Genomic DNA, 25,109 nt, shown 5'->3' with positions numbered 1-25,109 from the left:
ATTTTTAATTAACTGCCTGGTTGATAGGGTTTTAATTCCTTTTAGGCACCTGTTTACTGAGGATGTGTAGCAGGTACTAACAGAAGCAAGAAAGCCTACTACTAGAAAGTCATATATTAGCAAGTGATAAAGGTTTTCTAGTTTGTGCTAACAGCATAACCAACACCCATTCAAGGCTAGTTGTTCTTTGGTTTTACAATATTTGTTTTGAGTTCCTATCCTATGGCAGCTACTTTGTCCTCTGTGCATACTTTTTTTTACAAAGTATTATAAGCTTGACTCCTCCTTTAGGTCCAAGTCAAGATTTGCTAGGGCTATTCTTCAGGGGCTTCTGGACTGTTCTCCTTCCACCTCCCAAATGTAGTCATCTAAGGTAATCTATTCATAAAGCTAAAGCTACTGCAACAGTGATTAAAATGATGAGCATAGTACAGTTGTCTAAGTTGAACTTACCATAAAATTCGATGTTTGAATGATTTGCGTTGAGTTACTATCCTATGGGCTTTCTTACTCATCTATCAACGTTCATTTATCAGCCATTTCAGCATGCCTACCCATAGATCCTCCTCTTTCAATGCAGTCTCAAGTCAAAATGTTCTTGAAAGGGGTTTTGTAAAAGGGGCCCCCAAGAAAACTGGTTGTCCCTCCTTGGGATTTTCATTTTGTGTTAGAGAAGCTAACACTTGCTCCATTTGAACCAGCTAATCTAGCTGACTTGAGGTTCTTAACATTGGAAAACAATTTTAGTGATTGCTCTGATCTCTACAAGAAGGGTATCTGAGTTGCAAGCTCTTATGGTTAGTCAACACTGTCTCATTTATCTCAGGTACAGAGTTTCTTTGAAAACAAATACCTCTTTTATGCCTAATGTGGTATCCAAGTTTACTTCAAAGTGAAGATATCCACCTCTCCATTTTCTTTCCTGAACCCAAAAATGAGGGACAGAGGATACTCCATATCTTGGATGTCCACAGACAACTTGGGTACCATCTTGAAATAACTAAATATGTCAGATCTTCGGATCAGTTTTCATTTCTTGCAAAGGTTAGAAGAAGTGGCAACCTGTGTCAAAACATACCGTTTCCAAATGGCTATCTAAGGCTCCAAGGGCTCCTGGACTCTTCTCCTTCCACCTCCCAAATGTAGTTAGGGAAGGTAATCTACCCATATAGCCAAGGCTACTGCAACAGTGATCACTATGACTGAACATAGAATAGTTGTGTAAGTTGAACTTACTATAACAGTAGATGTTCAAATGATCACTGCTGTATTAGATGCTCCCTCACCCCATTTCCCTTATTTTTGGTGTATTTTCTTTTTTTGCCAGGGTGTGGACATTTATTTTTTGTTGTTCTAGCATTGTCTGTTCAGGGCTTAGCCTCCCTCTGTCTGCTGGTAGGAAAGCTCTGAAGGACTTTGTGCCCAAACTTGTCTTTTAGTAAGCTCTGCTTGACGGTTTGGGCACATGGAATGTGCCCTGAAGTATTGGAAGCTGACTAGTTGTTATATCCTTGGCAGGATATAACCCATATACACAAGGCTTCAGCAGCAGTGATCATTCTAACATCTACTGTTATGGTAAGTTCAGCTTACACAAATGTACTTTACTTGATCTAAAAGTTACCATGCTGGAAGTTTTCTAGCTGAAAGGGAAAACAGATTCTCTGCTTCCCTTAAGAGCCTTTAATTGTCCAGACACTCCTTGTTAGCCCTGTGACAGCGACAACCACAGGGAACACAGGAGATCCTGGGTTCATTACAAAGTTAAGGGCAGTGTTTTTCCTTTCATATTTTAACTCATAGTAAATGTAACGCATCATTTTTTCACAACATATCTTGAAGAACATACCGCACCCTCCACTCCCAGCTGATAAACAGTAAGGTATAATTGAGAATGAATGCAGTTGCTTACTTGTGCTTATTCATGTACTGTCTATCACTGATGAGAGGAGGACATAGCAATCTGTTCAGTTAACTTTTCAGAATAGGATGACATAATCTAATAACAAATAAGACCCTGATCTTGCAACAGAAGGTGTAACAAATGTGCATCATCTGGTTCATATGTAGCCACTCAAAATGTCCCCGTCAACCAGAACCCAATTATCTTGGTTAGCTTAAATATTCATTAGTTACACATTCAAATAAGGCTGGCCATACAGTCAATTCTGAACTGAGGCTACAGTTTGCTGAGGAGGACTGACTGCATTTTGAAATTACATAGCTAAAATGTGTTCTGTAACCCTTTAATAGTCATTTCTGATTCTGTCACATTTGTGCAATAGGTGCCTGTGAAATAAAGCTGCTTTTCAACAACTGTGGTATTTTTCACCTGAGTCATGATGAAATGGGTGTGAACCACATCATGTGATTAAAAACACACTCTTTGGATGATCATTTGTGGAAGAATTAATTAACCATCAAGATTATTTGCATTTCTGTGTTTCATTGCCCTTTCTCTTATGCTGGTATGTATCTTGAAAAAATGCTTTTACTTTAAAAAGGTAGTTTCTTTTAAGTTAAGTAATGTTGAATTGATAATTGTCAGTAAACATTCGTGAGGTAAAATAGTGAGATGTTATTTAAATAACACTTTTCTTCCTTTATCTTCACAGGGTATATATGTGCTGCAGGATAATAAATTCCGTCTCTTGACTCCAATGTCAGCAACAAAGCAGTATTTGGAGCATGCTCCCAAGGTATGGTCATGCCTGCTATCGGTTTTAATAAAAAAAAAAAAAAAAAAAAAAATCTTTCATTGCACCATTTTTTTTTTTTTTTTTTTTTTGAGGGTAGGTGTAGGGAAGTAAGAAATTATGCCTAGTATGGTATCTGCATCTATAGAAACAAAATATTTAATAGTTGGATATGAAGTCAGTGAATGAATGTCTGCTACCCACAAACCTTTATTGTTTTGGAAGAAGTTCACTGTTTACATTTATAGATTTTAATTCCTGTTCAGAATTTGTTTAGTTCATGACAAGAATGAAACCAGTATCTATTTATAGCAGGAAAACGTTTGCTTTGCTAAGTATCGTGTTACTTGTGGAATGTCCTGAGCTTCTCACTTTTTTCTTGGTAAAGACTTTGGAATCCATGCAAGACCAATGGTTTTGTCATTAGCTGTTTTGTGGGAATGTTTCTTAGTGCATTTTATTGCCTCCGATTTGTCATTGCATAAAAGAAAGTTTTATGCATGCTTGTGAATTTCAGCATAATGCAGGAAGAGCACTATATCCAATGGATCTGCAAGAAGTTGATGTACAACCTACTGACTATAAACTGGAAAACTGAAACTCCATGGAAGCACACCCACCAAACTTTGGGGTTACATTCATTCCTAAACAAACATTTTTTTTGTTGTTTTTTTATATACAGGTGAGCAGGCCTTTCTGCAACTCCCCACCATGTTATGTGTTTCACTGTAACATTTCCTTGCTAAAATGTACTAACTGCACTGTTACCCAGCCATGAAAAAGAGAGAGAAACACCCATTTCCTACTTTCCTTTATTTACATGAGGTTGTGGTGCCTCAACTGTTGTCTCTATTCAATGCCACTGTTCTACCTTCTTCAACAGACATGCCTAATTGTTGCAGGTCTTCTCTCACACAGTCCATTCATCTCTTTGCTGGATGGACTCATTTCCTCTTGTATTTTTTCTGTGTCTCCCAAATCTTTTTCCCCAGGTTGTCTTCTGCTTTCCTGCACATGTGCTTGAACCACCGTAATCTGTTGTTTGACCTTTTTTGCAGTTGAAGCTACTTGGGTTTCTGCTGTGATAGTCTTATTTTTCTTCATCTGTCCCACAGTGTATATCCTTGCTACCGTCTCAGGCACTTCATTTCCATCACCTCTATCTTCCTCCTTTGCTCTGCCTTCACTGCCCAGATCTCTGTCCCATACAGTAGTACTGGTCACACCTCTGTTTTGTACATCTTACTTTTCAGCTTCTTTGGCGTTCTTCTGTCATACGCTACCACTGAAACTCTGTACCAGTTGCCTGCAGCCCCTCAAATTCTGGCTTTGAGCTCCTAAAATTTCCCTTCTCCCCAAACACCCCTTCCAGATACTTGAAGCTATTAACCTGTTCCACTTTTTTCCCTTCTATGTCAATTCATTATCATCTTCTTTTGATTCCCCCATTTGCTGCCAGTACAACTGTCTTATCTGTACTCTGTTTCATCCCATGTGTGTTCAGCTTTGCTTTCCATTCCCCTATCATTTGCTGGAATTCTTGTTCAGAGTCTGTCTGAAATGTTGCATAGTCTGCATACAACTGCTTTGTTGAGATGTCTCCTTCAGTCTGCTTGCTAATGTAGTTCATCACCAATATATGAACAGCAGTGATTCAGAGATGAACCCTGGGGCACACCCATTCCTAGTATAAATCCGTCTGTATGCCTGAACACTGTTAGTACTTGTCATTAGGTCTTTGTACATAGCCTGCCCTAATTCTACCAGTGGTTTGGGACTTTGAACCAATGCATGACTGCTCACATCAGCTTTCCTGTGACCTTGTTATATACTTTCTCCAAGTCTAGGAATGCCTATTTGGACTCTTTCCCCATCTCCAGCTTCCTCTCAACTATCTGGCTCACTGCAAATGTCAGGATGTTTTGGAACTTGAAAGGTCTGGAGTACATCTAAAAAGCAAGGCCATGCAGATCAGAACTGAGAGTACTGCACAACATTTTATGTAAATAAGCACAGTAACACCAGATTTGTAGTGTCTTGGGTACTGAATATTTAATGCTTCTTAGGATTTTTCTGTTTCAGAACACTGCAAATGTGTTATCCAAACCAGTCTGGTTCTTTGTCCTCCCCTCTGATTGTTCTCTGCTGTGGCCTCTAGAAGCTTCTTAGTTATTGGATTGTGCACACTGCTTTAACGACAGCCAAAGTTGTTTTGCGATCTGTGTTATCACATTTTTCAAATGGCTTAAATTGTTTGGATTACTATTCTGAGTTATAACACCTGTATTTAGGTGAAAATATGTACAAGAGAAATGTATACATCCAAAGCATGAAAATGCATGGATCCAGGGGAAACAAAGTGCATGGCAAACCATAAACTAAAAGCAAAGCAAAAGCCAGCACATGTGAATCCCAATAATTTACTGAGCAGCAAAAAAGCTCTTCGGCTTACAACCATAATCACATGATACGTTTATATAAAAATTTGAATCAATCAGATGTTTGCTATAAACCAGTAAAACAGTATATGATAGATTGATGATCATAGCAATAAATAGCAAAATAGCAAACAGTTTCATAAGTACAATAATTAATCAAAGTTAGTATATGTCATTCAATCCAGGCAAAAATAAACTGTCGGAAAACAATCCATCTTCACTCTTTGGTATTTAACAACTTGGGCATAAGTTCATAAGTATGCACTAGGCTAATGATCGCTGGAACTTCTTTAAGCCTAGCCATGCATTCCAAATCTCTGACAAGTTCTGGTACTCTCTGTAAGTGTAAGCAGGGACTTGGGAGATGAACCATTTACAGGCTCCCTGTGTCCTTTAGAGACACAGGTGCCAAGCCAGGGATGAATGTTCTGTCTCCTGTCCAACTGTCCAAGTTATATTTGCATTAGATCAGGGTGGAACTCTGTTTCATATGGATATGGAGCCTTTTTCAGAGAAGGGGTAGTTTCTTGGCTATATAACTGTCTGTCTGGCAGGTCCTGTTTATATCACAGGTAAGGTTTACATTTTTAGAATGGGTAATTCTGGTTCTGTTTATTCTGTGGAGGTACACGAGTTCCTTCAGGGTTGGGGTCCAACAATGCCTTGTATGCCAGGCATAGATCTCCCCTCAACAGCCTGTAGGAGACAGAATACACAGAGGGCTTTGAGGTGGTCTGCATACAGTGTATTACTTACTACTCCCTGTATTCTTTTAGTGAGTAACCTGTGTGGATATTCCAGTTGCTAGATATGCCTGGTTAGGTACATAACAAAGGGGGCATTGTATTCAGTAATAGGTATGATGAATGCTGCATGCAGTGGAACAATGACTTCCTTGAACCTAGATGCCATGCCTTTGCTTATAAGTTGCACAACATAGAATGATTCCCTCACTGCTGTATACACATGTTGGTCAAAAGCTAGAGTATTGTCTACATGTTTCCCCAAGTCCCTGACTACTGGGTTGACTCTTAGAGGTGTGTTGTCAATATGATAGTTACCAGGGGAAGATGACTTTTTATTTATTTATTTTACATTTATTTTATATTTTTTGACCGGGCTAGTCTGACTAGATATATGTCCATTTTCAGTAGAGGCCCTGGGAGAAAAGCTCCATGTTATAATACATAGAACATACATAGTTCATAATAACAGGCTGTAAAAGGTTATGATAAGCAAAGAAACAATAAGCATGAGTAGCAATTATGAAAAAAAAAATAGTCCCAAAATTATTATTTATTTATTTATTTTTGTGTGTGTGTGTGTGTGTGTGTGTGTGTGTGTGTGTGTGTGTGTGTGTGTGTAAAGTACAATTATGAAGGTGGCGGAATATAAAGGAAAGGATAAAGAGAGATAGCTGTGAAGTGAAGATAGGACAGATATCAAAGATAGAATAGGATGAGTTGAGGAGTACATAATTTTCTAACAGCTTTAAAAGTTGTTTTAAGAAGGAGTGGTGAGAGAAAAATACCTAAGAGAGGAGAGAAAGTTAAGATGAATGAGTGCTGTTCACAGGGTAAGTTCCATGTCTTAATGTATAGTCGTGGAACTTAGGAAAACAAGCTATTGGGGAGTTGGGTAAAGAAGGGGAGAGGGAAGATGAGATAGGAGATAGATGAGCAGGCTAGTCTGGGTTTCTACAGGGGTAGAGCCAATTATTATTGAGGTAGTTGGGTAGAGAAGAGGAGAGGAAAAGAGAGATAGAGGAGCAGGCTAGTCTGGGTTTATACATGGGCAGAGCCATTTATTATTAAGGTACAGTTTGATATTCTTCTTGAAAAGAGGAGGAGAAGTCAGGGATGTAATATCAGCGGGTAGATTGTTCCAGTGTTTCCCAACTGAGTTGGAGAATAAGCAATCTCCAACAGAGTTATTGGGTATAGTCCTTTTTATCAGTAGTTTATTAGTGGAACATAGATGTTTCAGGTTGTAGTAAGGGGTAATGAGGCTAGTGAGTATAGGAGTTTTGGTAGGTTGGTACAGGGTTTTGTGGGTTATAATAAGTTGTTGTAGTTTGATCTTTTTAGGAAGTTCAAGCCAGCCAAGTTGTTTTAGGTTAGTGCAGTGATGGGTCCTAAAAGGAGATCCGGTTGCAAATCTGGCTATGTTGTTGTAGGATGTAACTAGTTTATTTAGGTTTTTTTTGACAGGTTGGTGTAGATGGGACATGCATAGAGTAGAGTAGAGATTAGATGGGTCTTGGCTAGGGTGATTCAGCTGGGGTAAGAAATGGTTTAATTCTATATAGGGTTCCTATTTTTTTGTTCACAGTTTTTATAGTAGAGTTAATGTGATTTTCAAAATTGAGTTTATTGTCAATTGTAATACCTAGTAGCTTTGTGGAGGTATCTGAAGTGATAGTAATATTATTGTTGGAGGTAAGAGAGAACTGTAGGGGGGTTTGGTTGCGTGTTGGTGAGAAGAGTAGAAGTTTTATTTTCTTTGGGTTGAGTAGAAGGCAGCATTGGGAGAACCATTGTTCAACTGTGTTAAAGGCTTTTTGTGTAAAGGACTGAAGTTCAGCCTGAGAGGTAGCTGTGCAGATAATAGTGGAGTCATCTGCATATTGGATGCATATAGAGAAAGGGATAGCAGTTTGGAGGTCATTGATGAAGATGGAAAAAAGGAGAGGACCTAAGATTGAGCCTTGTGGGATACCTAGGGAAATGGGAAGGTGGTCAGATAGTGAGTTTTTCCAGATTACAGCTTGTTGACGGTTTTCGAGGTAAGATTTAAACCAAGTTTATACTATTAGGATCAAGTGAGAGAGACTTGAGAATATGTAGAAGCATTTTGTGGTTCACCATGTCAAAGGCTTTGGATGATTATTCCCAAAGGATACTATTATACAGTTCTTGGCATTTAGTTTTAATCCGCGACTCTGAGCCAGTTATTTGTCTTTGTCAGCCCTTCCTGTAGGACATTAGTATTAACAGGAGATTCTATGACAACTCCTAATTTTCATCTGCAAATTTGGTCAGCCAGAGGCCCTTGATGTTGGCCCTGAGTTCAGAGAGGTAGAGGCCAAAAAGCCCCAGGACTGATAGTTGAAAGACTCTCCTGGTTATTAGCCTCTTTGTAGAGGTGAAGTTCCCAATTCTAACTTCCTGGGTCCTATCTGTGAGCCAGCTAGCTATCTGCTGGTTGCCATAAGGGTTTATACCTAATCTTTTGAGTTTGTCAGCAATGTCCAAGTGAGGTACTTATTTTATTTTATTTATTTTACATTTGTTGACCGGGCTAGTCTAGCTGGATATATGTCAATTTTCAGTAGAGGCCCGGGGAGAAAAGCTCCACAACAGGTATATACAACTATTATACATGAGTAAACATAAGGGGATACTAATCAAAAATTGGTTATACATAGTAACAAAAAAACCCTACGAGTTAGGCTTATTTACATTACATGACAAAAAAGGAACAGCTATAAGGAAAGTACATATAACTTGGTATATAGAATAATAGGTACAAGACAAAAATAGAAACTTTTGACAGAGTTTAAAGCAGAAAACTTAGTAAACTAGAAAGGTTAGTTGTGACAAAAAGAGTTTCAGCCAGGATTGGTGCATGGACACAGCCATTGTGAATTAAGGAAGGTTTTTAGATGCTTTTTGAACAGTGGAGTAGATGAAAGGGATATAAGATTACTTGGAAGTTTATTCCAAAAGATTCCAATGGTGTTAGTAAATAGAAAATCACCTGATTTGTTATTGGATTTTAGGGTTGCAGCTAGTAATTTATTAGCTGAGCGTAGGGTACTTAGATTTTTATATGGGTTGATCAAGTTAGAGAGAATGGGAGTATTTGTAGGATGATGCAAGATTTTGTGGGTTATGGTTAGTTGCTGAAAATGAAGCTGGATGTCCTTCAAGAATGCAACTGCAGTCATAACATATGGGTTGTCCTGCCTCAGGCAGCCCTCGGTCGGCCGGATTCCAAAGTCTGGGTCCGATGTTGGCTGATGTCGCATTTCTCTCCGACGTCAGAGTGGCAGGAGTACATAAGCATCAGCCGACGCCATCTTCTTCAGTCTTTCTTGCCGCGCGGTGCCCGAAGCAGAAGCAGTTCGCAAGTGCCGGTCGGTCAGCTCCTGTATTCTTCGATCCGAAGTCATCAAAAAAGCTAAGTACCCCGTTGGGGACCTTTTCTTGCCTCAGCCGATGTCAGAAATTACTGAAAAAGTATATAATTGTTTGTCTTGTGGTAAACAAATACCTCATAAGGATTTCCATTCTTACTGCCTTCCTTGCCTTGGCCCAGACCATGACGTCTCGGCCTGTGCCGCCTGTGCTCGCTTCAATAAGCGCACTCTCAGGCGCCGGGCGGAGTTCGCTGAAGACTTTTTCAGCGAAAAATTCGATTATACTATGCCGTCGGGATTACCGACATCGCAGACTCCTAAAAAACGAAAAGACCGAGACCGACATCCTCGGCCCGCGTCTTCCTCCGACACCACGCCAAAACCTACCGCGAGTGCCCCGGTTCCCTCTGAAGCGGTTATTTCACCGCTCCGAACCGAAGACACCGCATTACCGATACCTCCGATACCGGAGACCACACCGACGCCAGTTATTGATTTTCTTCCGGATACTGAAACCGAGAAAATGCCCGAGACCATTGCTGTGGATAAGGTCACTCCTGCACGTGGAGCTGCTAGGCCTCCCATGTCCATGTCTATCAAGGCCTACACACGTGCTAAGGCAGCCAGCAAGACCAAGCACCTTACTGCTAAAGCCTTACCTCAGCCTACTCCTGAAACACAAATCATGACTATGGCAGCAGACTTAATCTCCATGATCAGAGGTTCCCAGGCCCATCCTGAGAGAGGATCCCAGCCTCCTCCTTATAAGAGGCCCAGGGTTGAGCCCACTGACCCTCTACCTTCAGATGAAGATTCTGAGGGCTCTGTTCACTCCGATAGCCAGGAAGAGCCTTTCCAGACCTACGAGGACTCCGATGCAGAGGACTCCATCCCCTCAGCCTCCCCTCCTGAGGATATTTCTTTTGGGGAAGTTCTGCATTCCATGAGGGAACATTTTAAATGGCAAGGCCAGGAATATTCTGATTCCAGAAAGCGCCTTCGAACCTTCCTTAAAAAGCCCCAACACAGGCCCTTAGCTATACCTCCTGTGCTTGATGTTTTGGATGATCTATACTCTGACTCCAGTGTTACCCCTGATACTCTCCCTCCTGCTCCTGCCAAGCCGGACAGATACTATAGAGTCCCAGAAACACATTCTCATTTCTTTAGGGCCCATGCTGTTGATTTAGAAACTATTTCACAGGGGCCGAAAGGGGTTTCAGCTACCACCTCCAAAAATCCTTTGCCTTCCAACAGGGAAGCTAGGTCATTAGAGAGATGGGGAAGAAGGTTTACACCTCCACTACTTTATCTATGAGAGCTCTCAATTGTCTCTTTCATATGTTTCAATATCAGGATTACCTGTTAGATGATTTACAGAAAACTTTGGCCTCTCCTGAACCTTTAGATAGGAAGTCTTTGCAGGAGGCTGTACATAACTCCCAGCAAGTTAGCAATCACTTTCTTCAGTGTGGATATGATGCATTGGAAGCTTCATGTAGGGCAGCTATGACAGGGGCGGTCATTCGTAGACATGCATAGTTAAAAGAACAACCTCTACCAGATCATGTTAAGGCAAAACTTCTTGATGCACCCTTGGAAAAGAACAAGCTTTTTGGTGCTAATGCTAAAGATATATTAAAGACCATTGAGGAAAAAGCCAAGTCAGTTCAGACAGTCAAAGATTTCCTCCAGGTTCAGCCACACAGATTCAGCAGGAATTGGCCTTCAAAAAACTGGTCCTTTCCTAATCCTGAAAAATTTCAAAGGGGCAAAAACAGGCGTGGCCGAGGAAGAGGACAATACAGAGGTTCCTACAGGGGACGACAATGGCAACCAGCAAACCAAAGAAGTGACACAGGGGCTTCTCCTGCCCCACAGGGACAATCCCAATGACTTTCCTCTTCTTCCGCTGACCAAAGAGCAAACAGAAGCTCCCTTGGGCAGAAAATTATCTCTGTTTTCAGACAATTGGCACAGATTGACAAAGGACAAATGGATTTTGGACATTATAGACCAAGGCTACAGGTTCCATTTTCATACCTTACCAAGGAAACAAGGCATGCCAAACCTACCACAAAACCAGAGGGCAGAGGCTATCAAGAAAATTTCTCTGCTTGCTCAGATCAATGCAATAGAAAAAGTTCCACAACAAGAACAAGGCCAGGGGTTTTACTCAAGACTGTTCCTTGTTCCAAGAAAAGAAACTCAATGGAGACCAATACTGGATTTGTCCGCATTAAACACCTTTCTCATAGTACCAAAGTTCAAAATGCTGACCTTACAGCAACTCCTTCCCATGCTGGGCAAGGGGTCTTGGCTGATTACTCTGGACCTCAAGGAGGCATACCTGCATGTCCCTATCAGACACAGCTGCAGAAGATACCTCAGATTTCTTGCAGGGCCAGAGCATTATCAATTCTCAGCATTGCCATTTGGCTTATCTACTGCGCCCAGAGTATTCACGAAATGCCTGGCTTCAGTAATTGCTCATTGCAGGCTCCAGGGATCCAAATTTACACGTACCTGGACGACTGCCTCATACAAGCGGACGACAAACTGATTTTGACAAAAAACTTGGATTATGTCATACAGTTGCTACAAGCTCTGGGATACACAGTCAACTTCCAAAAGTCAAGACTTCAGCCATCCCAGCAAATAACCTTCTTAGGAGCCAATCTAGACACAGCTTCTCAAATGGCTTACCTGACAGAAGACAAGCAAAAGAAGTTAACTCATTATTTCAAAGGTTTGGCAAAGCTCACCCAGATGACTGCAAGGAGATTCCTACAGGCCCTGGGTTACATGGCATCCTGCATTCTCCTGGTTCCATTAGCAAGACTACACATGAGAAAGCTACAATGGTACCTAAAAAGTTTATGGTCTCAACACAGCAACAACCTAGAGACAACCATACCACTCATTCCATGCCTACAAAAGGAATTTCTATGGTGGGCCTCGGTAAGCCAGGCAAACACAGGTATGTCATTCAAAAAACCTCAAATAACACAAACAATGACCACAGACGCCTCAGACCTTGGATGGGGGGCGCACATGGAGGGCAGATGTATTCAAGGACAATGGTCTGCAAAGGAAACACATCTGCATATCAACCAAAAAGAAATGCTGGCAGTAATGCATGCCATCGAGGCCTTTCGACAACAACTTCAGCAAGGCCACCTGCTAATACGGACAGACAACACCACTGTCATGTGGTACATAAACAAGCAGGGGGGCACCCATTCTTACCCCCTTTGCAGACTGACAATGAATCTTTGGGAAAAATCACTGAGCTTAAACATACAGTTGCAATCCCAGTTTGTTCCAGGCAAAGACAATGTGCTGGCAGACAGCCTAAGCAGGAATTTCCTAGACCCCCACGAGTGGAGGTTGCATCCAGAAATCTTCATACGACTCACCTCAACATGGGGCAGGCCAGAAGTAGACCTATTTGCCTCCCACCTCAATCATCATCTACAAAAGTTCTGCTCAAGGACATATCATCCACAAGCATGGAAAACAGATGCTCTCTCATTCAACTGGAACTTCCTAAAAATCTATGCGTTCCCACCTCTGCCACTGATGACCACAGTACTACTAAAGATCAAAGCAGAGAAGCCAAAGGGGATCCTAATAGCTCCAGACTGGCCAAGACAACACTGGTACCCACTACTACGAAGCATATGCCACAACAAAAAACAGGCCCTTCCCCAATGGCCCCATCTTTTGACTCAAAACAACTTCAAGACAGTACATCCCAACATTCAGACGCTCCACCTAACAGCTTGGGAGATTCCATGAATAACCTCAATCTATCTCTCTCCAAGGAAGTTCAGCAGATACTAACAGAAGCCCGCAGACCATCCACCAGAAAGGTTTATTCAGCAAAATGGAAGAGATTCAGCATTTGGAATACCAGCAAGGGTCATGATGCATCATTATTGAACATCCCACTCATCCTGGAATACTTGGCAGATATGCTACAGAATGGACTCTCATATTCTTCTATAAAAATACATGCTTCAGCTATTTCAGCTAGATACAACACTGATCCACCTGTGTTTTCACATCCTTTGTTAAGGCAATTCCTTAGGGGAATCAAGAATATAAAGCCACCAAGAAAGGCCCCAGTACCAGCTTGGGACCTCAACTATGTCCTAGAAAAACTGACTCTACCCCCCTTTGAGCCAGCAGCTTCTGTGGACTTACAATTTCTCTCATGGAAGACAGCTTTCCTGTTGGCAATTACCTCAGCAAGAAGGGTTTCGGAATTACAGGCCCTAATGGCAATACCACCGTTCATAACCTTTCATATAGACAGGGTCTCCTTACGAACCAACCCTAGCTTTCTGCCAAAAGTGGTATCTAGGGTTTCTTTAAATCAAGCAATTCACCTGCCTACTTTCTTTCCCAATCCTGAGAACAAAGGGGAAAGACTGTTGCATACCTTGGACATTCACAGACAACTTCACTACTACCTGGCCAGAACCAAGGCCAATAGGAAGTCTGATCAGCTTTTTGTAGCTTACGCTCCTGGAGTACAAGGAAAAGCAATTTCCAAACAGACTATTTCAAAATGGATTGGACATTGCATCAGATTTTGTTATTCCTTCCATGGAAAGAGTGTACCAGCCAATGTCAGACCACACTCTACCAGAGCTACAGCCACCTCTTCAGCATTCTTAAGAGGGGTGCCTACAAAAGACATTCTAGAAGCTGCTACATGGAGCTCCGTGCATACTTTCTCCAAACACTACAACCTCCCTTTATATTCCAGATCCAGAGCAGGCTTTGCTTCGGCAGTCCTGCAGGGATTGATAGCTTGATAGCTACACCATCCTTTTCTTAGAGCATTCCACCTCCCCCAGCTAAGCTATGGTATTCAACCCATATGTTATGACTGCAGTTGCATTCTTGAAGGACATAGTACAGTTTTGTACCTACCATAAATGTAGATGTCCGATAGATATGTAACTGCAGTCAGGTTTTCCCTCCCTCCTTCCCCTCTATTCCTTGGGTCCACTCCTCTCCCTGTTATCCTAGCTGGGGATATCTGTTATGGTGTATCTATTTATTACTTATTTATTTGTCTGGAAACCTGTTTTTGTCTTCCAAATTGATTACAGCCTTCCTTGGAGGGCACCTGGCATCTGGGGCAAGAAACACTGAAGAAGATGGCGTTGGCTGATGCTTATGTACTCCTGCCGCTCTGACGTCTGAGAGAAATGCGACATCAGCTGACGTCGGACCCAGACTTTGGAATCCGGCCGACCAAGGGCTGCCTGAGGCAGGACAGCCCATATGTTATGACTGCAGTTCCATATCTATCGGACATCTACATTTATGGTAGGTACAAAACTGTACCTTTTGCAGTTCCAACCATCCTAGTTTCCTTAGATTTTGACAATGGTGAGCACGGAATGGGGATCCAGTGGCAAATCTGGCAATGTTATTGTAAGAAGTGACCAGCTTATTTTGATTATTTTTGGATAGATTTGTAAAAATTGGGGAGGCATAGAGAAGAGTGGAAATTAGGTGAGTTTGGGCAGTAGTAGTCCTGGATATAGGTGTAAGGAAGGGTTTTAGCCTATAGATGAATCCCAGTTTTTCTATTCACTGATTTGATGGTTGAGTTTATGTGCAAGTTAAAGTTGAGGTTATGGTCAATTGTTATGTCTAAGAGTTTAGTAGTTGTGTCTGGCACTATTACAGTGCCATTATTTGATATAATTGTGAAATCAATAGAGGGAGACTTCTGGGTAGGGGTGAACAGTAGAAGTATGTTTTTATTTGGCTTAAGGAGGAGACAGCGTTTGGAGAACCAGTTTTCAACTAAGGTAAATACTTTTTGGGTGTTAGACTGAAGTTCAGCAGAAAGTGCTGCAGCGCAGATTAGGGTCGAGTTGTCGGCATATTGAATACAGGTGGTTTGAGGTAGGGATGTTTTCAGGTCATTGATAAAAATAGAAAAGAGGAGGGGCCCCAAAATAGAGCCTTGTGGGACTCCCTGCGAGATAGGGAGTAGAGTAAATAGGTTGTTGTCCCAGAGGACTGCCTGTTGTCTATTTCTAAGATAGGATTCAAACCATTTGACTGCCTGAGTGTCAATTGAAAGTGAAGTAAGTATATCTATCATTAAGTGATGATTCACTATGTCAAAGGCTTTGGAGAGGTCTAGAAAGAGAGCAGAGGTGAGCAAGTTGTTTCGATTTTTATTAATTGAGTCAGAAAAGGATAGGAGTGCAGTAGTAGTACTATGAAAAAACCTAAAGCCATGCTGGCAGTTGGCTAAAAGATTATTTTGGAGGAGATGATCAAGAAGTTACCGGTGAATGCATCCTCTCCATAATTTTTGCCAAAGGAGAAAGTAGAACTATGGGACAGAAATTAGAGAGTTCAGTTGAGTTTCCTCCCTTATGTAGAGGTATAATATATGAGACCTTCCAAAGAGATGGTATAGTGCCTTCTGTGATGGTCCTGTTAATTAAGATAGAGATAGGGTAAGCAAGTACTCCAGCTGTGATTTGCAGAAATTCAACTGGATGGAGGTCAGCTGAGAGGGTACATGGTTAAAGCGGAGTATGGATGAGAGAGGTTGGAACAGGCTGTAGTTGGAGGGGAGGAGTAAAATGGTTTGAGAGTGATTGTTGGAGACGCTGGCTGGTGATAAGGTACTTGCTAATGATTGGACTGAGTCCACAAAGAATTTATTAAATGAATTGGCAATTTGGCTGGGAGGATTTTGAGTCAAATTAGCTGGGGTTGGAGTTTTGGAGTGGCCTGGCTGGAGTAGGCTGTTTATTCCTGACCAGAATTTTTGAGGGTTTTTATGTTGGGCTTGCTGGAGTTTATGGTAATAGTTCTTTTTATCTTGGACTATTGATTTTTTTGTAGCATTTCTCAACTGTCTAAAGATTTCATGATCAGTTGGGTTTTTAGTATTTATCCATTTAGACCAAATTTGATTTCTTTGAAGGATTTTTTTGTCTTGTCTCCTGAGTGAGCCAATGTGCAAGTTTGTTCTTAGTTCTGACTGTCCGAGAGGGGGCATGGTGTTCTAGGATTTGTAGAAATGTATTATTAAAGTAATAGACTGCTTTGTCAAGTGGTAGGTATATAAGGGGTGACCAATTGCAAGCTTTAATTTCGGCTTGAAAGCTAGCTTGGTTGAGGTGTTTTTTGTTATGGATAGTTCTATAGATTGTGTGGTTAGGTATGGGTTTTTTTGTCTGGCAATGAAGATAACAGAATGGCCATTAATATCTGGAAGTATACCAGTTTTATAAGAAAGGGGATTACTGTTAACTAGTATCCAGTCTAAGGTGGTTTGCTGGTTGCTAGGTTTATAGGTTCTGGTAGGGGAGGTAATGGTTTGATTGAAGCCATATAGGTTTGTATGAGTGGTTGGCTGGGAAGAGTTACAACAGTTCCAGTCAATGTTAAAGTCTCCAAGGAGTATGGTTTCTTGTGGAAAGGATGTGGAGAGCCAATTAAGTACAGTTTCATGAGTGTTAATGTTGTTGCCTGGAGGAATATAGGAGCAGATCATGTATATATAATGATTTATTAGCATTTATCTGTAGTTTAGAGATTAGGATTTCAACACTATTGGGTGAGGGAGGTTGAGTATTTAGTGGTGTAACATGTAAATGTGATTTATATAATATTGCTACACCACTACCCTTTTTAATTAGACGATCTGATCTCTGGATGTTATAACCTGGTGGGATTATATCATTATCCTTAGTAACTGGTTTGAGCCATGTTTCTGTAAGAGAGGATGTCAAAAGAATGTACGTGTAGCAGGGCATGAGGTTGGGTTATTTTATTATTTAGGCTACGAATATTGAGGTGGCCTATGAGGAGAGAGTTGTTGGAGGTAGTGAAGATGTGAGAAGTGATGGGATGGTCAGAATGAGGATCTGAGATTGTATTATTTGGGCCTGGGTTAGGATGTATATCTCCATGCAGTAATAGGAGATGTAGAGGGCAGTGAATGTGTTTCAAGAATTTATAGTGGAAAGGGATTTGTTTTCTAGTGTGTGGATACATAATATGGGTTATTCTATGGAATTTTTGAAGAAGGTAGGCTGATGAGGATGTTATGTCCAAGTGGGTTTGTGTGGTTCGAGGAGAGATTGAAATTGTGTGTTTTAAGGAGAGCTGAAGATTAGAGAGGCTATGATGCTCATAGCAATTAAGGTAATGGGATAAAAATAGGGGGATAAGAATAGTGAGAAAGAGAAGGCCATTATTGAGGGTAGGCCTGTGTGTAGTAGCCATGGCTGGGGGAATAGGAGATGGATGCTAGGAGATATGAGATAGATGCAAGCCTAAAGGGTAGAGTTGTTAAAGGGAAAAAAGGTAGATGGAGGTAACAGGTGATAGGATAGGTATGTTAATGAGATAGTGAAAGGGTGGAGTAGTTAGAAAGATGAGGTAGATGAAGGTAGCAGGGGATAGGATAGGTAAGTTAATGAAGTGAGAGGTAATTGGTTAATATAAGATAGATGTGTGGTTTGAGTAGTATAAAGGTAAGAGTACTGGGGTGGGTGGGAATTGGGGGTAGGGTAGGGGAGCGAAGTGAGACCGCAGGGTTTACGGAGCGGGTTAGAGCAAGTGAGAAATAGCTCACAGAAACAATCAGTGAAATAGCAGAATACAGCTAACTTCTTGGAAGTAAGAGGTAAGAGGGGAGTGCTAGTATATTTATAAAATAGCTAGAGCTAAGGACTATAGCAGAAAAAAAAGAGGAAAGGAGAAGGGACTAGACAAAGTAAGATAAATGGCAGGACAGAAGAGTATAACAGAGTAGTTTAGTATTGAACTAGAAAAGATAAAGGTAAGGATTATTTAGAAGCTAATAGGAGCCTAGGGAAGGGAGCCCCCTAGTGGACAAAGTTTAAAATTACATTTAAATTATGTAGGAGGATGAAGAAGAAATAGGACAGTTAGACAACACAAAATAAGGAGAGACAAATACCCTAAAGGGGAGATAGGGAGGTAAGCTGCTGGGTACCTGGTTCAGGTAGGAGATTTAATACAAAGTACTACACTGTAGCAAATGTCAAGGTTTTAGTTACAATACAACTTCTCAGCTTAGTAGAGAGGTCAGACATACTTTCTCTGATTCTTTGGATGGCGGGAGATTTGAAAAATAGGACAACAGCTTCCTTTAGTTTGTAGTTTGATAGTTGAATTTATGTTGGGGCTTTTTGCAGGGTAGGCAGGTAGCGTGCACAGGTCTTACAGCAGGATAGAGTTTGTAAGCTAGGTGGGTTGAAGAGAAAGAAAGGCAGTAGATTAAAAAATATACATTAAAAAAGTCTAACATAAGATATAGAACAAAAAGTAAGATTGAAAGACTGAATAAGCATTAATAAACAACATCGTACACATGCATTCCTATATATAAAGCCACCACATACACCAAGAATGATACTATGTAACAACTGCATACTAGGATGACTTCAATAATCAGCATTAATTTAAAATAAAGTAGGGTAGAAAAAAACATTGTCTATTAACAAGCATAGGTATACATTAGACTGGAAAGAATAAGACGGTAACAATCAAATGATATTGCAATAGAACAACAGCTTCATTTAGCTAACACTAGTATACATTAGTCTACAAATAATAAAACAGTATCAAAACGGAAACATGTTCAAAGGTTCAGGAGTAGAAAAAAATGATAGTCCTCATGGACCTACTGTTAAGAAAAGGTAAGTTAAGGAGCTATTCTACAGCATAAGTAAACCTTAACCTTTGTATATATACATGTAATAAGATTCAACTAGTCTGAACCAGGGTGTACTTTTAGTACAAAAATTTACAGCCACTCACCAACAAAAAACAGTCGGTGGTAGGCCAATAGGTGTAAATAAAAGGGTAAAATAGTTGGTTGGGACTTCTCTAAGTGAGGGGATACCGTCCACTTTTAAGCCAAAGAGGTGTTTCTTAGGCCGAGAGGAAACAAGAATGAGGGCACAGCCTCTTATAAGCAGGGTTTAGTTATGCTGCTACCTCTTAATAAAAGGATAAAAGTAGCTAAGGAAAAAAATGTATAGAATTAGCCTGCGTTTAGTTGAAGTTTCATCGAGTCATCCAAAGAGTATTTCAGATTTAAAATTGCTTTCACATAGTGTATCCATGCTACGTTAGACTACTCCGCACTTAGATTTGTGAAGTTATCAATAGCAGTGACTACCAATAGGGTTATCACTAGCAGAAACTACCGATAAAGGTGGCCAATTCACAAACATGCGCTAACGTTAATGAATAGCTGTTTTGCAGTTAAAGTAACGCTCCTGATAAGGAGTGTAACCTTGCGCTGCAACACTGTTGCATGGAGGGGTGAGTTAACCAAGGAAAGGAAAAACATACACAGACATAAGCCAGCATTAACAGGAGTATATGCATCCCTTCCAAGCGACACTTTTGGCGCCAAAAAGTGTAAATCTAAAACAGCAAGCCAATATTTTGCCAGATGCCTTGGCCAGGTCAAGGTGAGCAGTGTGAACAGTTTTGCCCTTGTTCATTGCCTTGGTGACTTTCTCAAGAAGTCCACAAGGCTGAATAGGCATGATTTACCCTTGATGAAATTAACAGGGTTGGGTGCAGTGTCTGAAGTTTTCCTGTGTTATTAATTATTTTCCATGATAATTCTTCCCATGGCTTTGCATATTGAGACTAGGAAGACTTATGGGTCTTTACTTCCCAGGGTTTGTAGATGGCCCGCTTTTGTGCAAAGGGATGATGGCTGCTGTTCTCCATTCATGAGGCATGAAGCCTGTTTGGAGATTTCAAGGGCCTGATAGGTCATGTTCCATGATTTTTAGAAGGCAGCCTAGGACATTATTAGGGCCCTTCAATACAGTGCTCTTGGACTTAGCAACAGCATTGAGGATCTATTGCCTAGTGTTAGATGTGGGAGTTATATATGATGTTATTTTCTGAGGTGAGGTTGGGGGAGGCAGCTAGAGCTGAATTTGTCTGCTAGTAGGTTTGCTACATCTTCTGGCTCAATATAAGTGGCTCCATTAACAATTAGCACTGCACACAACTGTGTATTGCCTTTGAGGTTACAGGCATAGCTTAAGAATGCCTTGTGGTTGTCCCTGGAGTGGGAGGCCCAATTTACCTCAAATTTGGCTTTGGTGGACTTTATTTGTCCTCTGAGTTGTTTGGTTAGTTTGAGCGTATTTGTATTCTGCTGGGTGCTATGCCTTGTAATTTTTGTCATGATTTTCTTCCTACTATTATAAAGTGTATTGATGTTGTGATTCCATTAGGGTAGCTTGTTTTTTGAGTTAGTTCTGTACTTTTTCCTGGTGGATACAGCTGCCTCTATGTAGCTATTAACATGTGTATACATGGTTTCTGTGAACAATTTTGCATAGGCAGCAGTGTTTTCTTTGTTGGGGGAGGCTTGAAATTTTGCCAGGTTATCACTTTATTTATTAACGTTTGTTGATCAGGAAAGTCCACTGGGTTAGAGACCCATTTTCAGTGGAGGCCCAGGGAGAAAAGCTCCACAAAGAATTACAAAAGAAACAACAGGTTTACGATAATCTTAAAAAGTATACAGGTTTAAGATGCAAAAGACAAATATGTCAAAAATACAAATTACAGGATTTTACAATTATTGTACACAAGATGCAGAAAGAAAGATTTCAGAAATACAATTCACAGGAGTTTGCCTTTTTCTACAGTCAGAGACGGTCGAGAGACACATTTTCAGTAGAGAGTGGGGAGAAAAGCTCCACAAAAGCATTACAAAAGAAACAAGTTTACAATTACAGGTTTAAGATGCAAAAGAAAACGTGTCAGAAATACAGTTTACAGGATTTTACATTATTCCACACAAGATGCTGAAAAGATTTCAAAAATTCAATTTACAGGATTTTGCCTTATTCTACAGTAGAAAAACATTGGCTTTGAAACAGTACTTTCTAAGTTAGGAGTATTTTGATTGTGCTGTTTAAGGTGGTTTGCTTCTGAGGCAGGTGCAGGGTGGATTATTTAGAAAATGGGGGTTTTAGAGCTACTTTAAAGGTTTTTGGGTTATTCCATAGTTTGGCAATAGAGTGTGAGAACAGACATTGTTCTGCTCTTTTGTTGGGTTTTGTTACAGAAAGCAAGAGTTTACAGGAAGATCTTAGAGTTCTTGAAGGGGTATAGGTTTGTAGGATTGAGTTGAGGGCTGGGAATTTATTAGGTTTACTGATTAGTTTGTGGGCCAAGGTCAGCTGGGTGTATTTAAGATATTGGGTGAGTTCTAGCCATTTTAGTCAGGTGATTGCTTGGCAGTGATGAGAATGGTGTGGTTTTTCAGATGCAAATTTGGCTATTTTATTGTAGCAAGATTGTAGTTTATTACTGAGGTTTGTGTGAAGAGTGGTAAAACTGGCACTACCATGTAGAAGGGAAGGGGTGAGTAGGGTAATTAGCTAGTTTTATTTTGGTGTATTTATCCATGTAGAGCTTGTGGCGATATAGTTTGCCTAGTTTGAAGTGAGTTCTCTTTATTGCATTCAGGATGTGTGGTTCATAAGTGAGTTTATCTATTATTATACCTAGTAGTTTGACTGTCTTTACTAGTTCTATTTCTGTGCCGTCTTTTGCAAGGATTTTGAAGTCAGTGTCAGGTGATTTTGTAGAGAAAAGTAAAAGTTTAGTTTTTTTTTTTTTTTTTTTTTGGTTAGCATTAGTAAGCCATAATTCGATAGAAGTAAAGGCCTTTTGTGTAACTGTGAGGAGATCTGAGAAATTGTTGGAGGTGGATATCAGAGTTGAATCATTGGCATATTGGATGATATTCTGTATTGGGGGCTTTGTGCAGGTCATTGATGAAAATATTAAACATTAATGGACCCAAAATGGATCCTTGTGGTACTCCTGTATTGTTGGGTTGGTAGTCAGATTGTACATTTAGCCACCTTACTGATAGTTCCCTGTTCTGTAAGTAAGATGTAAACCAATTTAGGGATCTTGGGGAGCAGCCTAGTCTTGATAGTTGATTTACTAGCTTAGTATGTGAAACTTTGTCGAAAGCCTTAGATAGGTCCAGTAGGATTACATAGGTAAGATGCCCTGCATCTAAGGCTTTGTTGGTAGTGTCAGTGAAAGAGAGAGCAGTGACAATGCTATGCCCTGGACGGAAACCATGTTGGGTGGAGGATAGAAGAGCTTTACATGAGAGGTGGTTAAGTAGTTGTGAGTGAACACATTTTTACAAGATTTTTGATAGTGGGAAGAGTATAGAGATAGGGCAATAGTTAGAAAGATCGTGGGAGTTTCCCCCTTTGTGAAGTGGGGTGGTGATAGATTTTTTCCATAGTAGAGGAACATAGGATTCAGAGAGAGAGCGATTTATGAGGATTGTAACTGGGTATGCTATTGCAGTAACTGCTAGTTGCAGATATTCTGGGGGAAGGTTATCTGCAGACGATGATCAAGGTTTGAGTTGTTTTAAGAGTTAATGAAGAGTTATTGAAAGAAAATTATCTTTAGAGTAGTTCAAGAACATTCCAGAGTTAGCTGGGGTTCCAGGTTTTATTTTTACTTCAAAAGGAGACCATTTTGTGGTCTGATCTTACCAGAGAGGACATTAAACTAGGGGGTGCACAGTGCTCTCCCAGATTAGTGAGGATCAGAATCCAGTATGTTTGATCCCCTATTTGATGTATTGACAGTCTGGTCCAGGGAGTTTGTATTTACAAAATCCAGGAATCTCTGTGCTTATAAGTTTGGTGTCGTATATGATTCCTATTTAAAAGTGGGATAATAAAATTTCATTACAGCTGAGTGTTCCTCCATGCATTTCTGCTCCTCTAGGCATCAAATATTACTTGCATTAATAATTCCAAAACCATGCTACATACAAGGTATCAGAATATTTTACTTTGAAGCATAAATGATGGCAAACACAACTGTATTGATATTTGACCTCTGTCAATAAGTATTTGTTATAACTGTAAAGTGATAACTTCATTTTTTAAAGGCTCAAGCCACACCCACTAGGAGTTAAAGGTACACACTCAAAAGAGATGTACTTGAGGGAATGAGTTAAAGTCACCCATGAACATGATATTGGTTTGGATGGTGAGTGTTTCCAGTAAGCTTAAATATGTGTTATAGGTTTCCTGGGTCATAGAGGGGTAGTTATAGCTTGCAAGGAAGTGGTATGAGATTTTGCCTATGGTGATTTGAACATGTAGAAACTCAAGTGCATTGCCTTGCTTGACGAGCCTCGAGGTATATTTATTTTTGATGTAAATCGAGAAACCTCCACCCTTAATCCCTGTCTGCGTAGTAGTTGGTCTAAATGTGTGGAAGGCATTATATAGCCTTCACTGATGGAGTGTTTTCTGCAGCTTTAAACCATGTCTCAGTGACTGAACAGATGTCAGAGTTCTCTAGGGTGAGGAGAGCTTGTAGGGAGTGGAGTTTCTTATTTAGACTTCTAGCATTGAGGAGTATCACCTTTAGATTTTCTTGGTTTTGATTTGCTGTGTCAGAAGTATTTTCAGTTTGTCTTTGTCTAAAAAAAAGCACTATGGGGAGGACATTGTTTTACCTACTGTTCAAAAGCCTAGAGGGGAGAGGTACAGATCATCCTTGACAAAGCAGTGTGGTCTGTTTACTATCTCCTTCCATACTGGCAAATATTGCACCCCCTTAGAATGACACCAGGAACTGAGCCAGTTACTAAAGTCAGTCATCTTCTGTTCGTGTTGTGGCGTCATCCTTGGAAAGGGTAGAATGCTGCTAACTGCTTGGCATATACCAGCCTGGGACACACATTCCAAGAGCTCCATAATGTTTCTCTTTTCATATAGTCTAGGAAGGTATGTTTCGTGTCATTTACACCTACATGGACTTTGAGTCATATGTGGACTTCAGGTCCAGTCACCTATATATGTGGATACTGGCCCCTGAGAAGCCAATGACCTCTTTACTCAGTTTGGTGAGAGGGACATCAGTGCATCTCACAATGGATTCTCAAAGGACCAGAATGCTGGGTTGTGTGCTGGCTTACATTATGGGCTTGGAAGTAGAGGCTCCATGAGATGTGGTTCTAAGTGTTGTTTTAAAAGAGTGCATTTGTGCTTTGTCTAGAAGGTCTTTGGGGTTTATGAAGGTTACAGCTTATGTGGGTCTGTATGTCTGCTTCATACTACTACTGACAACCTAATTGACATTAGGAGTGCTTTTATGGGAGAGTTTTACTTCCATTGATGATGCGCAAATACATCTCTCACATACCTTATCACTTTGTTTTAGAATTAGCTGGTTGTCAGTAAACATGAGGCAATTTCTGCATTGCCTCAGGATACCCATATCCTCCATGCTGCTAACAGAGATGGTGGGAAAATTCATATCCATGGCATCAGGCTCTTTTTTAATGATGGTTGCAATGAGAATACAAAGTAAAGTCTGGATCATCTAGTTTGCAGCTCTGGAGGCAGTACTTGTCAGTGCAACCAGGTATTGGTGACATTTCAAAGGTGCTTTTACAGGAAATGTATCAATGCATGGTGGCATCTGTACATGGTATTGTCAAACACTTGAAGGGAAACTACTAAAGTAGACTCTAATGATTTATGGATGAAGTGTTTAGCAAGAGAGTCTGAAGTTAGGTAAGACAGCAGCTAGTCAAGCAGTAATTCAGGCAGTAATTACTGAAGAGAAAGGATTGTACTTGTCAAGAATGATGAATACTCAAAATAGGGGAAGCCACCTGAAGCAGGCAACCCATAGCAAGTGGTGTACCCCAGGGATCGGTCTTGGGGCCTTTGTTATTTGGGATATACTTTTCTGAGGTGCAGA

General features: G+C 40.5%; 1 protein-coding gene across 3 annotated transcripts in view; it reads left to right on the top strand.

Annotated features, from left to right (window-relative positions):
• TRAPPC6B (trafficking protein particle complex subunit 6B) overlaps positions 1 to 25,109 on the top strand; it is a 627,408-nt gene that overhangs the window by 433,191 nt on the left and 169,108 nt on the right. For all 3 annotated transcript variants that reach the window (XM_044074225.1, XM_044074223.1, XM_044074224.1), the window contains one exon: positions 2,616 to 2,699. In XM_044074225.1, the coding sequence (XP_043930160.1) occupies positions 2,616 to 2,699 (84 nt within the window). The remainder of the gene's footprint in view (positions 1 to 2,615; positions 2,700 to 25,109) is intronic.

This window comes from Protopterus annectens, chromosome 6.part0, assembly GCF_019279795.1.
Source record: "Protopterus annectens isolate FY-2018-M chromosome 6.part0, PAN1.0, whole genome shotgun sequence".
Lineage (NCBI taxonomy): Eukaryota > Metazoa > Chordata > Ceratodontiformes > Protopteridae > Protopterus > Protopterus annectens.
The sequence above is the reverse complement of the archived record's forward strand: the minus strand, read 5'-3'. Positions and strand labels throughout refer to the sequence as shown.